This window comes from Rhinatrema bivittatum, chromosome 14 (genome assembly GCF_901001135.1).
Source record: "Rhinatrema bivittatum chromosome 14, aRhiBiv1.1, whole genome shotgun sequence".
Lineage (NCBI taxonomy): Eukaryota > Metazoa > Chordata > Amphibia > Gymnophiona > Rhinatrematidae > Rhinatrema > Rhinatrema bivittatum.
Genome location: NC_042628.1, coordinates 1,538,750 through 1,560,581, shown reverse-complemented (window position 1 = coordinate 1,560,581; position 21,832 = coordinate 1,538,750). Strand labels below are relative to the sequence as shown.

Below are 21,832 nucleotides of genomic sequence, written 5' to 3'. Positions count from 1 at the left end.
ATAAATCAGAATGTGTTTGTTTAGAGTAACATTTCTAGTAAAGCTATTTCCTATAACTGCACGGGAAATAAATGGCTTTAGGGACGGCCCCTCGGACCCCAGTCCTACAGTCTCTCCCCCTCTGACATTTCTGCTTGGCAAGGTGCCACGTATGGTTCTTTGTTGATATTCATGTAATCATTATTCTTTTATATTGTCTCTGTATTTTTCTTCTTTCATGCTCTCTCTGGGGATCCTTTCCTGGGGTGTCTGCTGGGTACCTCTGCCTGCACTCTGTGCATCAAATGCTAACTCAGGGTCACAAATCTTGCAGATTTCCTACTTAGAGCGCGATTGGCTGGTTGGTTATGCCAAAGTTTCTGACCTGGATCATTTGCTGATCAGAACATAATTAAAAAAATAAATGGTTTTATACCGTATGGGACATATATCCCGATCTCAGGGCTATCCTTAGAGGGCTTAAATCAGGGCAACCGCACTATGGGGTGGTGGATGGGGGAGGGGAAGCTGAAGCGATGCATGGATGAAGGGGACAGAGACAGACATCAGCCGCACAGCAGCCTGGGTTTAAGGCGAGGAGAGGTCAGCACTGCCCCATCTACTGCTTTTTCAGCCTATGTCCCTTGCTAGGAAATTTGTAACCAAACATTTTACTAAAATGTTTTTCTATCAATTTTACCCTTATGCCTTGCTTTTTGATTATTGGGTGTCAGCACCTTGGAGCTTCACCTGCATTTCTGCAATTATCACCCCCAATCTTACAGCTTTCTGAGCATAGCCAGGCATTGCCTGTCTTTCATCATAGCAAAGGTTCGGCTTAAACTCTTGTAGGGCTACACTGTAGCACAAAAAATGAAATCACAGACACTCGGATTAAAAGCAAAGTAAAAATGCTGCAATGTAACACTGTGCAGGCTCCAGTGCCCTGCCTTATGTAAGCTTGAGCAGGTCACTTAGGCTGCCAGTGCACAGTGCTGTGTACAGTAAGAGCACTATAGCCAGGGGACCATCAAGCTAGGCCGAGATAACATAGTATAAAATCTCATCTCTGTGAGACTTTCCTCACTCCAAATGAAGTCTCCTCTTCACCGAGGTGTACGGTGCTGTTCATAAGTCTCACGCTGCATGATAAACACCTCACCTCGAGCTGTCAAATGACCCTCCTATAGACATATAAACACTTGACTACTATGAAGCCCTTATAGTCAGAGTCTCTCTCTCTCTCGCCTCACATTTTGATGAATCTACAGGTTAATTAGGTAGCCAGCTAACTGAATATTGCGATATGTGCCCAAATCTTCTGAGTTAAAAGTTGTGCCCTAAATGCTTTTCTGTCTTTGCTTTTGGATTTCACAGAAAGAGAAACGAGATACATCCAACTTTGACAAGGAATTCACCAGGCAGCCAGTGGAGCTGACTCCCACGGATAAACTCTTCCTAATGAACCTGGACCAGAATGAATTCGCTGGATTCTCCTATACAAACCCAGAATTTGTTATTAATGTTTAACTGGGCTACAAAATCCATCTGAACTCATCTGTTAGAAGCAAACAGAATTGCTGTTCCCTTCCTGACATTCTGGTGCTGGAGCCTGTGGAGCAAAGTGCCCCCAAGCCTGATTCAGAGATAGATCTGTGTTTCTGAGCAGTTAAAATCCACTTCCCATTGCCTGTGAATAAGGACTTCTTGCAATGTGCAGTCCAGTGTAGAACGATGTTTCACTTGTCTGTTTGTAACATCTAAAGTCCAACCACTCCAGTTCTGTGGCAGAGTTCACATACTCTGTACGTGAAGGTAATGTTTCTTTAAAGCACTATGCATGATCCTTTGTTATTTCAGTGCTTCTGAAGAGCGGTGTTGGGTGATGCGGAATTTGCCTGACACAGATTTTGTATATGAGCAGCCACATACATGCATGGATACAGGCTGCATGCACCTACATGCATGGCTATGCGCCACCGACACACACACACGTGCATGGATCCAGGCTGCAGACACTGTAAGCGAGCCTACATGCAGAGCTGGGCAGACACATACATACAGCCATGTAAATACCAACACGACAACCTCCATGTAACAAAGCACTCAGGTAGATACGGAGACTGCTTCCTGCCAACCGTCTTCCACCCTAATGTAAGAAGATTTCAATGTTTCCACATCACAGGAACCCGGCCAAGGTTTCAGTTTTGAACTCTGTAACATTTGTCATTTTTTTCATGTAACATATTATAGCAAACTGTTAATAATCACATTTCCTTGAATACAAATGTATCCTGTGCTGGTGCCTGTAATTTACAAGCGGTGAATCGGTGAGAACTCTTCTCCTTTCTGGCTCTGTACATTTCAGAGGTCACATCCTGCCCTTGGCTTGCCTCGCTATGAAGCTCATGGTGCTAAAATGTGCATCCAAGGTTCCCTGAGGCAGGATTCATCTCAGCCTGCCTGTGATGGATGATGGGGGTGTCTGCTCCACCTCTCCTCACCAGTATTGCTCCGACCCTTCACTCTCCTCCCTGTCCTGTCCAGGGCCACTATTTCCCTGCACTACCGACCCCCCACTCCCTAGGCCCAGCAGCTCCTCCCCACTCCCTTCTTCCCAGAGGGATTTTACCACTGCAAGGGGCAGATCCTCCCATTCCCTCACCCCAAGCAGCACCCAAGTTTCACAGGAACAGCTTGAAAAATCCAGCCAGCCAATCAGCGGACTGGAAGGGAGCGCTGAGCCCAAAAACCAGCCAAGAAAAAAGCTCCACCACCTCCTCCTCCAGAGCTGCTTTTGTTAAGTCACAGGAGGCGGTGCCCTCAGAGGGTGGGGCTGCAGCCAATGGCTCCTCCCCCTCATCTCTATTCTCAGATAATGTGATAAGAAGTTCATGCAAGCAGCCTTATAGGTGGTAAAGGGAGGACTGCTGAAGATTGCCCCTCCTGTGTGTGCAGGGAGGCAACACGGAGAGTGCGTTTCAGGGGAAAAGCGTCCGCAGATAAAGCAAGTGCAAATCTCTAGTTGAACATTTTTCGTATGTGCAACGTGTACCAGGTGCACTGGTGCATCCGTGGCAGTCAGCGCAGGTAAGGTGCAAGCGCTCAGGCTGCAGGTAACAGCGGCAGCCGAAGCAGACCCACAATGTTCCCAGCTGCTGGGGAGCCTGATGCGGGATCCGGGCCCACTCGGAGAGCTGAAGCTGCACCGCACCCTTCTGCTGCCAGGCCGGGCCGTGCAGCGCATTGGCTGACGGCAGCGTGGGATTTCGCAGCTTTTAAAGTGTTTCTTCATGAATCACGCGTTCTGCTTTCTGCTGCTAGAAGTATCTCAGTGAAAAAGAAAGGCAGAAATACTTTTGTGGCCTCGGTGCTTTCAATCTGGGCCCAGCCTGAGGCTGCTGCAAGGAGTAGAAAGCACCGGCAGCAGGTGAGGCAGAGCCGCAGGCTGCCAACTCCCCCCAGTCCTGGCTCCCAGGCAGCAGCCCGCACTCTTACTTCATTCATTTCATGTGCTTGTTTCAGGAAGCTTTTGCAGTCTCTCCTCCCTTCCCCACATGTAGATTGTTACCTTTTATACCTCTGATTAGATTCACAAACACACACACACACACAATCACACACCTTCAGACACATTCACACACACATACACTGAAATACACACACACACACCTTCAGACACACACACAATCACACACCTTCAGACACATTCACACACACATACACTGAAATACACACACACACACCTTCAGACACACACACAATCACACACCTTCAGACACATTCACACACACATACACTGAAATACACACACACACACCTTCAGACACACACACAATCACACACCTTCAGACACATTCACACACACATACACTGAAATACACACACACACACCTTCAGACACACACACAATCACACACCTTCAGACACATTCACACACACATACACTGAAATACACACACACACACCTTCAGACACACACACAATCACACACCTTCAGACACATTCACACACACATACACTGAAATACACACACACACAACTTCAGACACACACACAATCACACACCTTCAGACACATTCACACACACATACACTGAAATACACACACACCTTCAGACACACATTCACACACACATACACTGAAATACATGCACACACCTTCAGACACACACACACACACACACACACCTTCAGACACACACACAATCACACACCTTCAGACACACAATCACACACACAAAATTAAAAAAACTAAGACAAGTTAACAGAGTTGGGTATAGAAATTACGTAATATACAATGTAAGGGATTTAATCGTTTAATACAAAACACACTAGGTTGTTTGAAATGTAAATACAAGCCAATAGAGGGAAGATAATTAATCTCAATTAGATACACTTGAGACAGCCTCGATCTGACAGAGATTGGGAGGTGCACATCCTAGGCAGGTATAAAAAGATTAGAGTAGACCAGACCAGACGCCCAGAAAGCGTCGCACGTTTGATAGATGAAGTTCTGAAGAGTAGGTTTTCTAATGAAAAGGTGGGAATAGATTTAAGAATGAACATACCTTATAGTAACGTTTTTTAGCATAATGTATAAGTTAATATTTTTACATGTTAAAGGTAATATGAATGCTGTGAACCCCACATAGGACACAGCAGATTCTCCCAGTAGTCCCTGAAGCAGGCACACAGTGCCGAAACATGGCCCGTGTCGGACAAGCAGCTCTGTACCCATGAACACCAATAAAGGCGGCGACCTTGATAAGTATAAAATATAAATTGTAATGGGTCGGAAAAGCAGCAGGAGAGAAGGGATTTTAAGAGAAATAAGAAAAAACAAAATAAAAAAGTGAATATCTTTTGAAATATCTTTGAAAATAATAAAAGAATAATAGACGGAGGAGAAGAAAAGGATAACTGCAAATCCGTTACCCTTGTTAGAAACCTCCGTACAAATATAACCACCAGACAAGGATTCCCTTGTACGTTCAAGTTGGTGAATTGACTAATAAGGGAAAGAGGTTGGTTAGTGACTAATTAATTGCATCAGTAGCATGGGATCTTCTTAGTTTTTGGGTAATTGCCAGGTTCTTATGGCCTGGATTGGCCACTGTTGGAAACAGGATGCTGGGCTTGATGGACCCTTGGTCTGACCCGGTGTGGCCATTTCTTATGTTCTGGTAAAAATTATTGCTTGCCCTCCATACCCTGGAACTATTGATTTCCAGTTACCCGGAGATTGTCATGGATTAGTGGGGGAGAGGGAGGGGGCACAATTTATCCTCTCTCTCTCTCTCATATACAGAAACTCCCTAACCCACATACATATTAATTCTCTCTCTCAAACACACAAATACACCTGCTCTATCACATACACAGGCTCTCTCTCTCTCACACACACACACACACACACTTTCTATCTCCTCAGACCCAGCACCATCCCCAGCTCTGCGTGAACACCGTGTTGCCTTCCCTTCTCCCCAGACCTGCATCATCTCCCCTTCCCTTCTCCTCAGCCCAGTACCATGCTCTCTCCTTCTTCTCTATCCAATCCAGCACTAGCACTGACTTCCCTTATCTCCCCAAGCCAGCTCACACCCCTTCTCCTCTCCCCAGCACCGTCTCCCCTTCTCCTCTCCCAGTACCCTCCCCTTCTCCTCTCCCCAGCACCGTTTCCCTTCTCCCCCAGTACCCTCCCCTCTCCCCAGCACCTTCTCCCTCTCCCAGCACCGTGTCCCCTTCTCGCTCTCTCCCAGCACCGTCTCCCTTCTCCTCTCCCCAGCACCCTCCCCTTCTCCTCTCCCCACACACGTCTCCCCTTCTCTCCCTCTCCCCCAGCACCGTCTCCCCTTCTCCCAGCCCAGTACCCTCCCCTTCTCCTCTCCCCAGCACCATCTCCTCTTCTCCCAGCCCAGTACCCTCCCCTTCTCCTCTCCCCAGCACCGTCTCCCCTTCTCCCAGCCCAGTACCCTCCCCTTCTCCTCTCCCCAGCACCGTCTCCCCTTCTCCTCTCCCCAGCACCGTCTCCCCTTCTCCCCAGCCCAGTACCCTCCCCTTCTCCTCTCCCCAGCACCGTGTCCCCTTCTCCCAGCCCAGTACCCTCCCCTTCTCCTCTCCCCAGCACAGTCTCCCCTTCTCCTCTCCCCAGCACCGTCTCCCCTTCTCCCAGCCCAGTACCCTCCCCTTCTCCTCTCCCCAGCACCGTGTCCCCTTCTCCCAGCCCAGTACCCTCCCCTTCTTCTCTCCCCAGCACCGTCTCCCCTTCCTCCCAGCCTAGTACCCTCCCCTTCTCCTCTCCCCAGCACCGTCTCCCCTTCTCCTCTCCCCAGCACCGTCTCCCCTTCTCCTCTCCCCAGCACCGTGTCCCCTTCTCCCAGCCCAGTACCCTCCCCTTCTCCTCTCCCCAGCACCGTCTCCCATTCTCCTCTCCCCAGCACCGTGTCCCTTCTCCTCTCCCCAGCACCGTCTCCCATTCTCCTCTCCCCAGCACCGTCTCCCCTTCTCCCAGGCCAGTACCCTCCCCTTCTCCTCTCCCCAGCACCGTCTCCCCTTCTCCCCAGCCCAGTACCCTCCCCTTCTCCTCTCCCCAGCACCGTCTCCCCTTCTCCCAGCCCAGTACCCTCCCCTTCTCCTCTCCCCAGCACCGTCTCTTCTCCCAGCCCAGTACCCTCCCCTTCTCCTCAGCACCGTCTCCCCTTCTCCCAGCCCAGTACCCTCCCCTTCTCCTCTCCCCAGCACCGTCTCCCCTTCTCCCAGCCCAGTACCCTCCCCTTTTTCTCTCCCCAGCACCGTCTCCCCTTCTCCCAGCCCAGTACCCTCCCCTTCTCCTCTCCCCAGCACAGTCTCCCCTTCTCCTCTCCCCAGCACCATCTCCCCTTCTCCCAGCCCAGTACCCTCCCCAGCACCGTGTCCCCTTCTCCCAGCCCAGTACCCTCCCCTTCTCCTCTCCCCAGCACCGTCTCCCCTTCTCCTCTCCCCAGCACCGTCTCCCCTTCTCCCAGCCCAGTACCCTCCCCTTCTCCTCTCCCCAGCACCGTCTCCCCTTCTCCCAGCCCAGTAGCCTCCCCTTCTCCTCTCCCCAGCACCGTCTCCCCTTCTCCTCTCCCCAGCACCGTGTCCCCTTCTCCCAGCCCAGTACCCTCCCCTTCTCCTCTCCCCAGCACCGTGTCCCCTTCTCCCAGCCCAGTACCCTCCCCTTCTCCTCTCCCCAGCACCGTGTCCCCTTCTCCCAGCCCAGTACCCTCCCCTTCTCCTCTCCCCAGCACAGTCTCCCCTTCTCCTCTCCCCAGCACCGTCTCCCCTTCTCCTCTCCCCAGCACCGTGTCCCCTTCTCCCAGCCCAGTACCCTCCCCTTCTCCTCTCCCCAGCACCGTCTCCCCTTCTCCTCTCCCCAGCACCGTGTCCCCTTCTCCCAGCCCAGTACCCTCCCCTTCTCCTCTCCCCAGCACCGTCTCCCCTTCTCCCAGCCCAGTAGCCTCCCCTTCTTCTCTCCCCAGCATCAGTATCATCTCCCCTTCTCCACTCTCCAACCTATAAGGGGTAACAGGAGCCCGTCCAATCGGGCGTTACATGGCGCTGTACGGGCCTGCATGTGATCGTGGACAAGTCTCTCTCCCTGCCATTGCCTCAGCTGTAGCTTAGGCTGTGGGCTCTCTAGGGCCAGGAAAGTGCCTGCAGGAAATCGCTTTGAGGTGTCTGGAAAGCGACCTAGAAATGGGTAAATCCGGCTGCTGCGGAGGGCTCGGGCCTGGTTGCTGGGCTCAGCCCAGACCACTGCTCCACTCAATTCGTGCACAGGAGCGCGCGCTCAGGGGAAACCCCAGCCCGGGACCTTTTTTTGGGAGGGGGATTATTTTTTCAGCTGCAGCTCTGCGCGGCCAATAGAAATAGCAGCCTGCGCCTCCGGGGGAGCCAATAGAAAGAAGGCTCGGGCAGAGCAGGTAGGTGTGGCCCCCTGGGTGGGACCAATCGCGGGACGGGATGCAGGCGCTGATTGGAGCAGCAGGTGGAGGGCGGGGCTTTGCTGCTACCCCACGTGAAACACAGGCCGGCAGGGGACGTCTTCAAACTTGGAGGCAGCTGCTGCCCCCCGCGTGGCTCCAGGGGCGGGCGGTCGGAGGATGAGTAATTGCTGTTTCTTCCAGGATCTCGGTGCCAGTGATTGAGGGAGGACGGGAGGGTCTGGGAAGCAAAATTATTGGGAACCGGGGGCTAAGGACATAACCACTGGGGCTTCTGGGTGGGGAAATGGGACTGGGAAACCTGACTGCTGGGGGATAGAGAGAGGGGTCTAGGGAGGGACTTGGAGGAGAGAGGGCCTGGGCTGCTGGGTGAGGAGAGGGGACTGGGGTCTGTGTCTGGATGGGGAGAGAGGACTGGGAAGAATGACTGGACAGGGGCTTTGGAACAAGACAGCTGGGGGGTCTGTTGGGGAGAGGGGAGCATGACTGCTGGGGGTGGAGAGAGGGACTGGGGAGCATGACTGCTGGGGGTGGAGAGAGGGACTGGGGAGCATGACTGCTGGGGGTGGAGAGAGGGACTGGGGAGCATGACTGCTGGGGGTGGAGAGAGGGACTGGGGAGCATGACTGCTGGGGGTGGAGACGGGGACTGGGGAGCATGACTGCTGGGGGTGGAGAGAGGGGACTGGGGAGCATGACTGCTGGGGGTGGAGAGAGGGACTGGGGAGCATGACTGCTGGGGGTGGAGACGGGGACTGGGGAGCATGACTGCTGGGGGTGGAGACGGGGACTGGGGAGCATGACTGCTGGGGGTGGAGAGAGGGACTGGGGAGCATGACTGCTGGGGGTGGAGAGAGGGACTGGGGAGCATGACTGCTGGGGGTGGAGAGAGGGACTGGGGAGCATGACTGCTGGGGGTGGAGACGGGGACTGGGGAGCATGACTGCTGGGGGTGGAGACGGGGACTGGGGAGCATGACTGCTGGGGGTGGAGACGGGGACTGGGGAGCATGACTGCTGGGGGTGGAGACGGGGACTGGGGAGCATGACTGCTGGGGGTGGAGACGGGGACTGGGGAGCATGACTGCTGGGGGTGAAGAGAGGGACTGGGGAGCATGACTGCTGGGGGTGGAGAGAGGGACTGGGGAGCATGACTGGAGGGTCTTGTGAGGGGAGAGGCTATGGAACAAGATTGCTTGGGGCTGGAGGTTCTGGATGGGGAGAGGGATCTGGGGAGCATAACTGCTGGGGATCTGGGTGAGGAGAGGGGGCTGGGGAGCACGAGTGCTGGTTGGGGAGAGTTGCTTGGGAGCGTGTGTATGGAGCTGTGGAAGGGGGGGGGGTGCTGTGTGAGACAGAAAGAGAGGGAGTGTGACTGAAATCATGTGAGTGTGTGTGAGAGAGGAATACGTTTGTGTGGCTCCCTTCCCTCAGTCCATGACAATCTCAGGGTGACTGGGAATAAAAAAAAATCCCATATATGGAGAGCAAGAGATTTTTTAAAATTCTTATAAGTTTCATTATTGGATGTTGTTTGTTTCTGTTCTTTTGAAATATTAGATTGATGTTCTGGAAAATTTATAGATGCTTTTATGGGGTTTAAATTATTAAATGTTTTATTTATTAGTTGTCTTGAAATATTTATTCTTTTTATTTTACTATTATGATTGATGTTTTATATTTCTTGATTTTATTGTCTGTCTTCCAGTGTGACCAAGAGGAAGGATTCTGCCAGTGAGTAGTTTTTTACTTGTTCTGTTTTCAATACGAGGTGTATTGGTTTTCTAGAGCCTGTTGTAATATTTGCAGTGCTGCTCCTTCCTGGGTATGGTGGTAACTATTTGAGTTCTAGGAGTTAGTGTTGTTTTGATATGACAGGTTTGTTTCATGGAGTAAACTGTAGTCTTGGCAGGCTGTGATCATTTTTATTGGACTGTGTTTAAGTATTATCCAAAAATACTGTATGTGAGCTATTGAGACAATGTCGGACCTGTCTTGGGAATGTCTCTGATCTGACATCTGAAGAAGGGATCTATGTAATTAAAAGCTTTTGTACAATATTTTTAGATACAAGTATTTTTATTTTAAAGATATGTTTAGGCAGCCTGACATGTTCTGTATTGGTGTTTAGGGCCAGTAGAGCTCCTGTAGGGTGGTGGTTGTTGCTTGAGCGCTGTTTTGGTATGGGAGGCTTACTATATATTGTAATTCCTTATTCATGCCTTGCTGAGGGCTAAGCCCACACCCAAAACATGTTAAAATGGAATCCAAATATCTTCTGTGTCTTGGGGAGAGGGAACTGAAGGACGAGACTCTGGGTGGGGGGCAGGTGAGACTGAACCCCCTGCTATAAACATCACTGCACCCCTGTTTAAAGTTCCATTAAGACTCTCTCTTACATCGGGCTTGTAGTTAGTAGTACGAGGAAGCAACAGGCCCAAATGTAGGACTAAGCAGCACAGCAGACTATCTAGGATGCCAAATTTGGAAGAATAAATGAGTTTGCTCCTGCTTGCTTTAGAGACATGCACCAGTGCATGGCCACACACTCCTTCCTCTCTGATGTCCAGGTAACACTACTGCCCCTCCTGCCTATGGGCACCAAGACCTTAAATCTGCCTCCTGTCTGTGCTCTTATAGCCAGGGACAGATTAAGGATGTGTTGGACCCCATGGCCGTTCCTACTCCCATTACTCTTTACCCTCTTCTACTGATATGTGGCAGGAATCATTTTCTGAAATTAGGAAAAGAAATTAAATGAACTGTACAATATAAATGTAAAACCATTGCTTGAGACTGAGAAATCGCTAGCTGAGTGACTCCAGACCGACCTCCTCACAGCAGAATACTGAGTCACACAATGTCACTGGAGAAACGCTTGTAAACCCCAGGAGATGATGAGAAGGGAATAAGGTGTAGGACACAGGACAGAGAGGATATTGCCAGATTCCAGTCTGGGGATGTAAGGTTTAAGTAGACCACAGGCTCAGTTTAAAGCTGAATTGCTTGGTGTGACTGAACATTTTATAATTAAAATTATAATATACACGAGAATGAGTAAGGAAGTGATTGAGAGCTATCAGTAGCACCCATGGGTGTGGTAGGAGAGCAGAGAAGGAAAGTGAGGTTCCCTCAGGAAGGGGAGAAGAGCACTGACGGACTCAGATTTATTTCTATTTTATTAACTGATATTCCACTTTTTACCGTGAATAATTCTTAAAATCGAGCAGCAAGAAAGGTACAAAGATTAGGGGGAATATTTAGAAGCAGTTTGGACTCTGCAGTAGCCCTGCAACATTTGAATTGATAAGAAAACTGTGGTCACTTTTATAATAATCACATTATAAAGACTCAGTCACTACAGCTTTACTGTTTTAGGTTTACCTTTGTTTTCAGTTTTTAAGGTACTTTTTCTGGGATTTTACCAGTATTTATCAGCACAGGAACAGAAACAGGAGAACTCAGTGGGGAATAATGAATGACTCATCCTGTTCTGGGTGAATATAATTTTTGTTCTTGTTGTAATAAACAGATTCTCAGGAGAATAAAAACTGAACGTGAAGGGACTACAAATGACTTTCTAGTATTTGTAATATTTTCTCCAAATGCTTTGTATAAATAGATAAAGAAGAGTAGCGTTATGACCTCAGACTTTGGTGGGGTTGACCAGATATTAACACATGCCCTGCTGGATTTCATGTTCGTTAAATGAAGGGGGATCTGGACATAGCAGAGGGTCTGATCACGTTCTGGGACCAAAAGGTTTTTTTTTAACAGAGAACTCATTCCAGCTTTGAATTGGGTGCAATTATTTTGGATTTTCTTGCCACCCTGTAGACTTTAATGACCGTTTGATGCTGAAGATGTTATTTAGGGATAATTTAAACTAGGCTTATGTTTTATGTATTTTGAATCCTTTGTTTAATGATTTTATATTCTGTAGTACTGAGATTAAAGAAAGACATTTGTTAAAATTGGTGGATATGTCTGTTTTTGATGTTAACTCTTAAGGACGTAATATGTAAAACCAGTAAATGCTGTGTGTACTGACGTGTAAAGAAGGAACTTGTGAGCAACAGCACCAATTGTCCAGGCGTCAGTGCTGGCTACTGTCCATTCTTAGCTCAGTTATCTTACAAAAGTAAAAGTAAATCTTTCATTCATTCATTTATTCTCCTTATGCCTGGATGAACAAAAGGAACTTGGTGCTTGGGCTCCTTTTACAGGAAAAATGTTTCCTGTCCATTGTAAAAAAAAAAAAAAAAAGCATTCCAGGTAATAGAGGTAATTACAAAGGATATAGTGCCGAGTTCCATTTTATTTGTGTTTACAAAATATTAACTGTGATCTTGGTGCAGGAGTGAGAGCCAGAAATCTTGTATATTCTATTGCGTATGTGTTTGTTTATATTGCTAATAAAAATCTTTTTAAAATAGGGTTAATTGATTCTAAAATTTATTTTTGATATTTACAAATAACACAATTTGCCATATTGGTTCAGACAAAAGATCCATCAAGCCCATTATCCAGGTTACAAATATCTGGCAGGATCCCAAGGGGGTGGATGAGTCTAAGCTGCTTATCCCAAGGAAATATTTCATTATAAGCCTGGTTATTTTTTGTAAGATTGTTTGTGATGAAGTGACCATGGTTTCCCCCTTTGTGCATGTGTGGGTCCAGGCATTTAGCTTGGTTCGCCTTAAATCCTGCAAAGAGCAGAGCTCTGTGGGTGGGAGCCTGCTGGGCGGGGAATAAGAAAGTGAGCCCAGGTGGGACCTGGAGGCCCTGCCCTGCATGTCCGGGAACCCTCTCGGAAGGTTTGGGGGTACACGCGCTGTGCATGTTAATAAAAGGCTGCAGTCACTGTGCTTTTCTCCTCCAGTCTAACTGATTTGCTCAGTCATCCACATAAGCTTCAAATTTGATAGTACTTCAAATCTTTTAGGGTAGATCACAAGTAAATAAAATAAAGCCTATAAGGAACCAAACTCAGATACAAAAGTTCCTCCCTCTTTCAGAAAGGTGAAGAATGCAGATTCATCAGTGAATAAGATGAAGAGTTTTGTATTCATGCATAAGAGACAGTGTGAAGCACATAGACTCATTCATAAGCGAGAACAGGAAGAATAAAGACAGCCTTGATGGACTATTGAAGACGTGTGCAGACACATCCATCGGAGCTGCGATGAAGCACATGGACATTTCTTACACAGAATAGTATTCAGCTTGTATAAGTAAGCCCAGATCTGAACCATGGTTTGAGATGTGCTTCACAAACAAATAAAGGTGACCTTGAGTTACCAGTAGAGAGAGAATAATGCTTCTTTCAGAGTTAAGTTGCACCCATTTTTTGGGAAAGAAAAAATCCCGAATATCAAACACCTGTCAACTACTGCAGTGATGCAGCTAAGAACTTTCAATGCTAAAAGAGAAGATTGTAGATAAAAACATTGGCTCCAACCAATAAATCTTCCTTTGTAAATGACCATAAGGATTCTTTAATCAATAGTGTTGCATGATGTTGTGGCATGGACAATATCAATCAGAAACAAGACAAAAGGTGCAGACACTGTGAAGAATACAGACTTATCCATAAGAGAGGAGATGAAAAATGCAGTTTCATCCATCAGACATAAGGTAGCGAGTGCAATCTCACCCATAAGAAACACTGTGAAGATTACATTCATCCATGAAAGTACAGACTGCTCCATCTCAGGCGTTTAGTGCAGGCTCATTCATGAAGACGTAAGGTCGCATACATGTGAGATGATGTGAAGAGTGTGCACTCAGACAGGAGAGGCAAAGCGAAAAGACCAAGCTCATTAAAGTTCCTGCCATTGACTTTAACCAGTGCATTAGTCTGACCTTCAGCAGGGATCCCCTTGAGCTATATCAGCCGCTATATCTACATTACAATTCAGTTTGCCTCATTATTTTTTATTCACTCTTCCATCAAATAATTGAAATCAAATCAATTAAATTGTACAGCCAGCAGCATCCTTTGTAGTCCTTGTCTCACGTATTGAATGTTTGCATGGAGTGAAAGCGCGTTCCTATTGCAACGTGCTTGGGACCAGATAGGTGTGGGTGCCCAGAAGCAGTGTGAAAGCTTTCTCTGCCTCACCTCCATCCCTGGCACATGAGAAATGGGAGGTCACACAGAATGCCGGGATTTCTTGAAAATGTATGTGCTTGAGTGACGTACATTATGTCAAATGACTGCCTTACATTCTGCTATCTGTTATGTGAATACAAATGCAGGCGTAAATAAAAAAAAATGGAGCCATGAACTTTTGAAGATGAGTCCACCACTTCCTCACAGGTATTTTGCATTGAGGGGATAGAAGTCTTTGGAGTGCATAAGTGTACAGGCGAGGGTGGTTGCTGTAGTCTGCTTCTGTGTCTCCCCGGATCAGCGCTGCCCGGATTCAGAACCTTTCTCTCTGATAGATTTTTCTCTCCTTGTCTGGAACCCGTTCTGGCTCGATTTTCTTATTCAGGGTCAGGATTGAGTGTGTAGAGGGGGATCCCGCACACCTCCAGGAGAATCTCTTACGTTGAAGCCGAATGGATCTCAGCATTTCTGTGGCAGCATGCGCGGATCCGTTTCTTGTTCCCCACACAGTTCCATGGGCCTGCACAGGTGGTTGTGCTGGAATAAGAACATAAGAAATGGCCATGCTGGGTCAGACCCAAGGGTCCATCAAGCCCAGCATCCTGTTTCCAACAGAGGCCAAACCAGGCCGCAAGAACCTGGCAATTACCCAAACACTAAGAAGATCCCATGCTACTGATGCAATTAATAGCAGTGGTTATTCCCTAAGTAAACCTGATTAATAGCCATTAATGGACTTCTCCTCCAAGAACTTATCCAAACCTTTTTTGAACCCAACTGCACTAACCACATCCTCTGGCAACAAATTCCAGAGCTTTATTGTGCGTTGAGTGAAAAAGAATTTTCTCCGATTAGTCTTAAATGTGCTACTTGCTAACTTCATGGAATGCCCCCTAGTCCTTCTATTATTCGAAAGTGTAAATAACCGATTCGCATCTACTCGTTCAAGACCTCTCATGATCTTAAAGACCTCTATGATATATAGTGCAGAAAGGCACTACTACAGGTTACTTCCTATCTAGTGGCCCTTGCAGACCCACTCCTTCCCCGACATGGCTGGGTGGGAGCGGGATTAACCACTAGCTGTCTGTACTGAAGGATGGATGACCTAACACTGAGGACAGGACACAGTGCTGCTCTCTCTGACCTCGTCCATCCTGGGCAGTAGTAAGGGGAGACACAACGTTCCATCATTCTATCAGCCAAATTCAAGTTTGTTAGTGACTTAATTTCAGGGAGCTTAGTAATGGGATTCCTGATTGTAAAAATGGTTCTCCTGCATAACCGTTTGCTCTTTACCAGGCAGGGTACACATCCTGCAAAGTCCGTGCTGTGCTAATTTATGCAGGAAGCAGATTGCAAGAGGCCAGTCCTGTGCTGCTCCAAAACTGTGCAAATCTTACCCAATGAAGTGCATGAAATGGCAGATAATCTGATTTTATGCTGATGCTTATTTAATCTGATTGTTTACTTGAATGATATTAGAAATGCAGAATCTAAGAATGAATAAAGTGCACTACAGGATGCCTTAGGGCATCCTGTATAAGGCCTGCCCTAAGAAGCTTCCTATTCCTCTCCTTCTCTTTGGCGCTATTGGGTTCAAACTGCTTTCATGTCTTGTGGGTCATGGGTTGTTCGCATGGAAACAGGAAGTGGGTGCAGAAGAAGGGGGCAGGGTGCCCCGTGGCCAGTAAACGTGGGAGGGCTGGCGGAGGAGCCATGCCAAATCCTGCAGGTGAGGGGGGACCGTCCTCTCCCCCACCAGCACAGGGAGGGTAACCCCCCGCCTGCTCCTCTCATTGCCTCCAAGGAATAATGCAGTGGGGGCCAGGCGAGCCCCTCCCAAGGGAGAGGAGGGGGTCATGGGATGAGGGTGAAAGAGGAGTAATATAAGGAAATATTTCTTCCCTGCCAGTGTCTGAGTCCAGGACAGCATGGGGTCTGCAGGAGAGGGAGGGGCTCTATGCATGGGCCTGTGCCCGTTCCCTCCTCCCACCAGTGACCAGGCAGATGGGCAGCACTGCCCACCGCTCAGAAAAATGAGTGAGCCCTGACTGCTGACCGCATTCCACATAAACACCTTATTTACAATCGTAAAATTAGGAATCGGAGGTTTGCCAACTTTATGGAGCAAATCCAGATGAATTGCCCCTTCTCCTGCCCCCTCGTCTTTGCCTCCCATTGCACTTTCTCCAGTGCTAATCTCGCTGTGCATTTTCAGAGAGAGCCTCACTCCGTTGCTCTTCTATGTGCCTCTCGCTGCCTCCCTGTAATTAACGGTGGGGAATATTGATTGCTTTTCAGACTTGTTGGTTAAACAATGCTGAAAGGTTACTGAGCGAGGAATAATGACACTTGCCAGGCAGATGGCTGGATGGTAGCGGAGCAGATGTGCAGAATGACTCTCTGCCTCCTGCCCAGCATCCCCTGCACCCAGCAGTCGCATCCTGCGGACACTGCTTGGGATCTCGGGCAAGTCATTTCACCCGCATGTACCAAGCCCAGCATGGGAGAAAAACCTTAGTAAAGCAGGGCCTTAGACTGTGAGCCGACTGGGCACAGAGAAATACCTCCGGCACATGAATGCCATCTGCTTTGATGTTCCTGACCACTTACAAAAAGTGGGATAGGAAAAAATCTCCCTTCACTGCTTGCCCCCTGCTCTGCGCCTCAGCTGCCCACGTCTGCCCAGCAGCAGCACTGCATGACTAAGAATAAGAACTTGACACAGCCGCAGGAATATAAAGTGAATCTAATCAGGGCTTAATTAAAATGAAGGATGGCCATTTACCCTGAGCTTTCCAGAAATGTAAGCAGGGACTAATCGGAAATGAACTATAGCTATTTCCCCTAAGAATTCCAGGATGTTCAGCCTGGGATCCTGCAGAGGCAAACAGGAGGGAGAAGTTTGGACTGTGTTTTAGGAGGGTGAGAAATTCACAATAACACATGCTCTGGGACGTTTCACAATTAAGGGCTTTCTCAGGAAGCATTTTCCAGCCGTGCCCATTCAGGCAGATTCATTAAAACCTGCAGGACAGCCGGCGCTCCATGTTGAGCGCCCGCTCTCCCGACGCGTTCCCAGGCACCTCTCCTGGGTGTGCGATTTTGTATTTAAATTAGGGCTTGCGCTAATAAGGAGGTGCTAGGGACACTAGCGGAAGCGGCTGCTGTCAGTGGTTCCGAAAACCGACGCTTAATTTTTTTCGGCGTCTGTTTTCAAACCCACTCACAGCCACGGGTTCGGAAAACAGGTGCCGGCAAAATTGAGCGTCCATTAGATTATTTTTTGTTTAATTTTTTTATTTTTGGGGCCTCCGACTTAATATCGCTGTGATCTTTAAGTAGGAGGGTGTACAGAAAAGCAGTTTTTTCCTCTGTACCAACCTAACTATGTGCTTAGAAGCTAAACCTACCTTCACAAAGCCCGTCTGATGGTAAAATTACATTCAATCGAGTGGCCGACATTTTTGCAAAAAGTTTTAAATCGAGATTTAGTAGAGAAATTGTCCCTTAGGCGGCAGGCTGTGTTGGGTCTTTCCCCCTTTAGGAAGGACAGTAATAAATCTTTCGGAAATGCCCCCCGCTGTAATGCCCCAGTAAAGTACTCCTGAAGAGGCTCACTTACTTCCCCACTCGGGGGTGGGCGGTCGCTCTGGTGACGTGGTCTGCCGAGCGTGGCAGACCACGGGGTATCTCATGGGCCGGCCTGGGCGGAAAATGCCCGGGCTGATCGCTACCCAGAATCCGCCCCCACTTAATATTCTGTAAAACTCCACGTTTAGCCCGTCTGGGCCCGGCGTCTTGTGTGCTGGGCTTGTCTTAATGGCCTCCAGAATTCCTGAAATAGTTTTGCTGTTCAGTTACCTTTGGGATCTTTAGCCCTTGAAAGAACTGTTCTTCCATCTCTGACTCTCCCTCACCGTTTCCTCCTCGAATAGCTCTTTATAGAAAGCCCTAAATATTTGGCAGATCTCCGCTAGCGAGGATCCCTTTCCCCACTCTTATCCACTAGGGCCTTGTTTAACTTTACCATATTAGCCAGGGGTTTTCCCGCTTTGTTACCAAATTGATAAAACGTATGGGATGAATAGAGTAAAAATCTTGTAGTCTTTTGGTGTATATAACAATTTAAATTATATAAAGACTCCCTATATAGCTGCTTATCGGCAGGGGAAGGGCATTGTATATAGCAAGCGCTGATTTTCTGCAACTCTCGCGTGTTTTTATGGAAGACTTTCATCACTGCCTTCCCAGAATAGCAATGGGTCATCTTTATGCTCTTCATAATTCCTTCCATTTAGTCTTGAGAAAGACTTGGAAATCTATATCCCCCGCAAGATGAGTGGGAAATTTCCACCTCTGTTGTCCTACCCTAGGGGCCCCCCATGTAAAACTTGTCCATATCATGCAGTGCTCTGAAAATTCTGGGGGTCCTATTTCCGCTCTATGGACCTGAGAGAATTGGGCTATCGATGGTCTCATGGGCACGGGATATGTGTGTGTAGCCCCTCTCCTCTGGTTCCAGCAGTACACAGAAATGATAGACCTTTACTTCCACCCAATTTTGGAATAGATACTTTAGACGTCCGATCGAGAGTCCCCCGCTAACATTATTGTACCAGTACCAAATGTAATTAATGACCTTAAGATCTATTGAAAAAATTCATGCAAGTAGACATTGGGGGCATACACGCCCCATATAGTGACAATTTCCCCATTACTATTACATATCTACCCGCATTGTCTTTGTAGCTGTTATGGTTTACAAATGCTACCCCTTTTGCCAGCAGGATTGCTACTTCCCCCCCTTTCTATGAGCAGCATCTGTCCCACCCAGTCTCTGAGCAATTTGCCATGCTCATGGTCACTTAAATGTGTTTCTTGGACACAGACAATCTGAGCCCTATGCCTGCGCAGGGAAGCTAGCATTTTGGCTCTTTTATCTGGGGATCCTAATCCTGCTATGTTCCAAGACTTAACTCTCAGGGTCAGCCATATTTAACCCAAAAAAGGAATAGAAGATTCCAGGCCCATGTCCCCTTATCCTGTCCCAGAGTGGTTCCCCCCGAGCCCAGGGACCCATTGACAATCACTTATTTACCACTTACCCCATCAAGCTTTCTTTGTGTAATACCACAGTAGATATTGAGCCAGTCATGAGTAACTACTCCCATCTTGTGCAGAAAGCAAGTGTTTTCCGTATTTTTATCTTAACACCCCCCCCCCCCACCCCCCCCCCCCCACCCCCCCCCAAGCCAGGAAACTCGAATAGGCAGATCCATTGAGTTGTAGCAAATTCTAGGAAACTAAACTGTTCCCCCCCCCCCCCCATGTCCCTCCCCTCCCTCTTGTCCCGTAGTATAAACTCCAAAAGGGCTGGAGAACACATTTGTACCTGTACCGGTGCCCCCTCATCATTGCCAGGCAAACTTCAACTCTCACTCTTATTTTAGGCCATAAGCCTCTCTAAAATTTCATATGCTGCAATTACAGAAAAGCATGGAAACATGGGAAACACAACCCTCAATAAACAACATAGATAGTAACAACTTGTGTGTTTTGCTGAAAAGCTCGGAAGCCCTAAGATTAGCAATCAGGGCTATTGGAGACTCTTGCCCCAGAAGGGAAAACAAGGTACATTCATCCACAGGTAGCCGTCATCTGCATCCAAAGCACAAATAAGGCATTTCTCACTTCTCCCTCAATGATTCCACAATTTGCTTTGCAGTAAGAGCATTGTCGAATATTTTCCACACTCCGTTGTCTTCCAGCAGGAGTTTTGCTGAGTATTGTAAATTAAATTGAATATGCTTTTTGAAAAGAGTCTCACAAATAGGAACAAAGGCCTTCCTCCATTGGGAGACTGCCATGGGATATTCCTGAAAAAGTAGGATCTTATGACCTTCATATTGAAGCGTCAGTTTCTTCCTGTAGGCTTAGAACACCATCTCCTTGGGAGCAAAGTTTAAAAATCTCACAAATCAGTGCAAGGTTTATTTGCACCCTGGATCCAGGCCCTGCTCCACGTGGCAGAACTCTGCAATGTTTTCCAGCCCTCTAACAACGCATGTACTTCACGATCCGACAGCGATTCGGGAAAACCCAGGAAGCACAGATTATTACGTCTGGATCTGTTCTCTAAGTCATCGACTTTTGATTCCAGCAAGGTGATCTGTTGTTGCAGCTCCCTCTGTTTTGATTGCAGGGCCTGGGTTTCAGTCTCGACCACCGCTGTCCTCTGCTGCGTGTCTTCAACTTGAGCTCTAATCGCAGCTAAGGTCTCATTGCCTGCCCGAACTTGTTGGGACAATTCCAAGAAATGTCCGTCCAAAGCCTGGACCACTGCTTGCGTTGCCTCCTCTACTAAAGCCATGTTTGTGATGCTCGGCCCTGGGCTCAGGGGGCCGTCTGCCATTTTTGATTCCGGAGGCTGCCCTGGAAATTTCTTTTCTCTTTGCAGTTTTGAGGCCATAGAATCGCCGTCCCATTGTAGAAAGTTTTTAATATACCTCTGGGAAGCCACCGGTGCCAGAGAAATCTCCACTGTCTCGTGGATTCAGGGAGCGAAATGTGAATTTTTTGGAAGGAGTACTGGGAACACGCAGAGCGCACGTCGGGTCACGTGATCTCCCCTGCCATTAGTTTTAGACTATGAAGTTAAGGGTGGAAAGTTATCCAGCACTTCCTGGCTCAGGGAGCCTCCTGCCGAGATCCTGTCATCCACTGGCTAGCTAAGGCGAATATTTACATCCACTGTCTCCTCAAGCCTGTTTCAGATATTTGAAGAAATGTCCTTCACAATTGAATCGCCCAAAAGAGGCTACAGTTTGTACCACTGCTTGTCCACATCTGCTATTCCGAGCAGCGTGTTTCTGGCATGTCTTCTCATGCTTCACAACGCAGAAGAAGATCACCTCTTTACGAAGTGGCTGTTTGAGATTAGCATACTGAATTTTACATTTAAGGATTTTCCCCAAGGGGCTATGTGATGCTGCTGGTGAGTTGCATTTAGATATGGTATCTTCACTTTTATTGACCTTTCTTTCTGCACATTCAAGTGGACCAGCATAGTGACCATGCTGCACTGTAGCATCTTATAACGTGACTACTCTATAAATAAATAGGATAACTATCAAGAGGAATAGCAGCTGCAACACCAGGAATGCTGCCCTTAACATGTTTGCTTCTGGGAGCTTTCCAGGGATGCAATGAAAAAGTGAGCTGCCCCTTTAAGAGAGCTGCTTTCTCCAGGGTATAATTCTCTCTGCATCAGTGCCTTTCAGCTTTTGCATAATGAAAATCTTGAATGGCACGTTGGTGGGGCGAAAAGACTGAAGGAAGCAGACTAGCTGCAAAATGCCTCAGTTTGTGGAAGGAGAGAGACTAATCCATCCGTGTCTAGCGCCGCTGTGCAGCCAGCTTTGGATGCAAATTCTTCCGAAGTAGTCCCGAGAGGAGCTAGCGGAGCTGTCCCTTCAGCACCATGGAGCCTAAAGCAAGAGTTGAGTCCTCGGTCTCTGTCTTCAGGGATTTCTGCCCTAAAACTGGGCTCCGCCACCTCAAAGCAGCGCCTTGATGTTCACCCGTGTTAAGGGCAGCTTCTTTCTGTCATCGCTTCCCTAGGCTCCCCGTATCTCCCGGTCCTGACCAGCGGGAGGACCTCAGTAAGGCACAAGTGTGGATCTTTTCATTGAGTATCAATGGACACATGGACATTCATTTCAGGGGTGCGGCTGTCCTCTAGAATTAAAATCTTTAATGAGCATCTCAA

The 21,832-nt window shown here is 48.1% G+C and overlaps 2 protein-coding genes across 4 annotated transcripts in view; both read left to right on the top strand.

The window, feature by feature from the left end:
* PRKCB (protein kinase C beta) overlaps window positions 1–2,222 on the top strand; it is a 188,250-nt gene extending 186,028 nt beyond the window's left edge. The window contains exon 18 of one of the 2 annotated variants that reach the window (XR_003852575.1): window positions 1,357–1,489. Coding sequence is in view for 1 of the 2 variants with exons in the window: in XM_029576316.1 (XP_029432176.1) it covers window positions 1,357–1,509 (153 nt within the window). In the remaining variant the exon portion in view is untranslated. Of the gene's footprint in view, window positions 1–1,356 lie in introns of both variants that reach the window. The other variant, XM_029576316.1, reaches the window with a different exon arrangement.
* A 5,805-nt stretch (window positions 2,223–8,027) lies between these two features.
* The window catches only part of CACNG3 (calcium voltage-gated channel auxiliary subunit gamma 3), a 35,912-nt gene continuing 22,107 nt past the window's right edge, over window positions 8,028–21,832 (top strand). Inside the window, exons 1-2 of one of the 2 annotated variants that reach the window (XM_029577607.1) lie at window positions 8,028–8,108; window positions 9,652–9,677. Coding sequence is in view for 1 of the 2 variants with exons in the window: in XM_029577606.1 (XP_029433466.1) it covers window positions 8,105–8,108 (4 nt within the window). In the remaining variant the exon portion in view is untranslated. The remainder of the gene's footprint in view (window positions 8,109–9,651; window positions 9,678–21,832) is intronic. The other variant, XM_029577606.1, reaches the window with a different exon arrangement.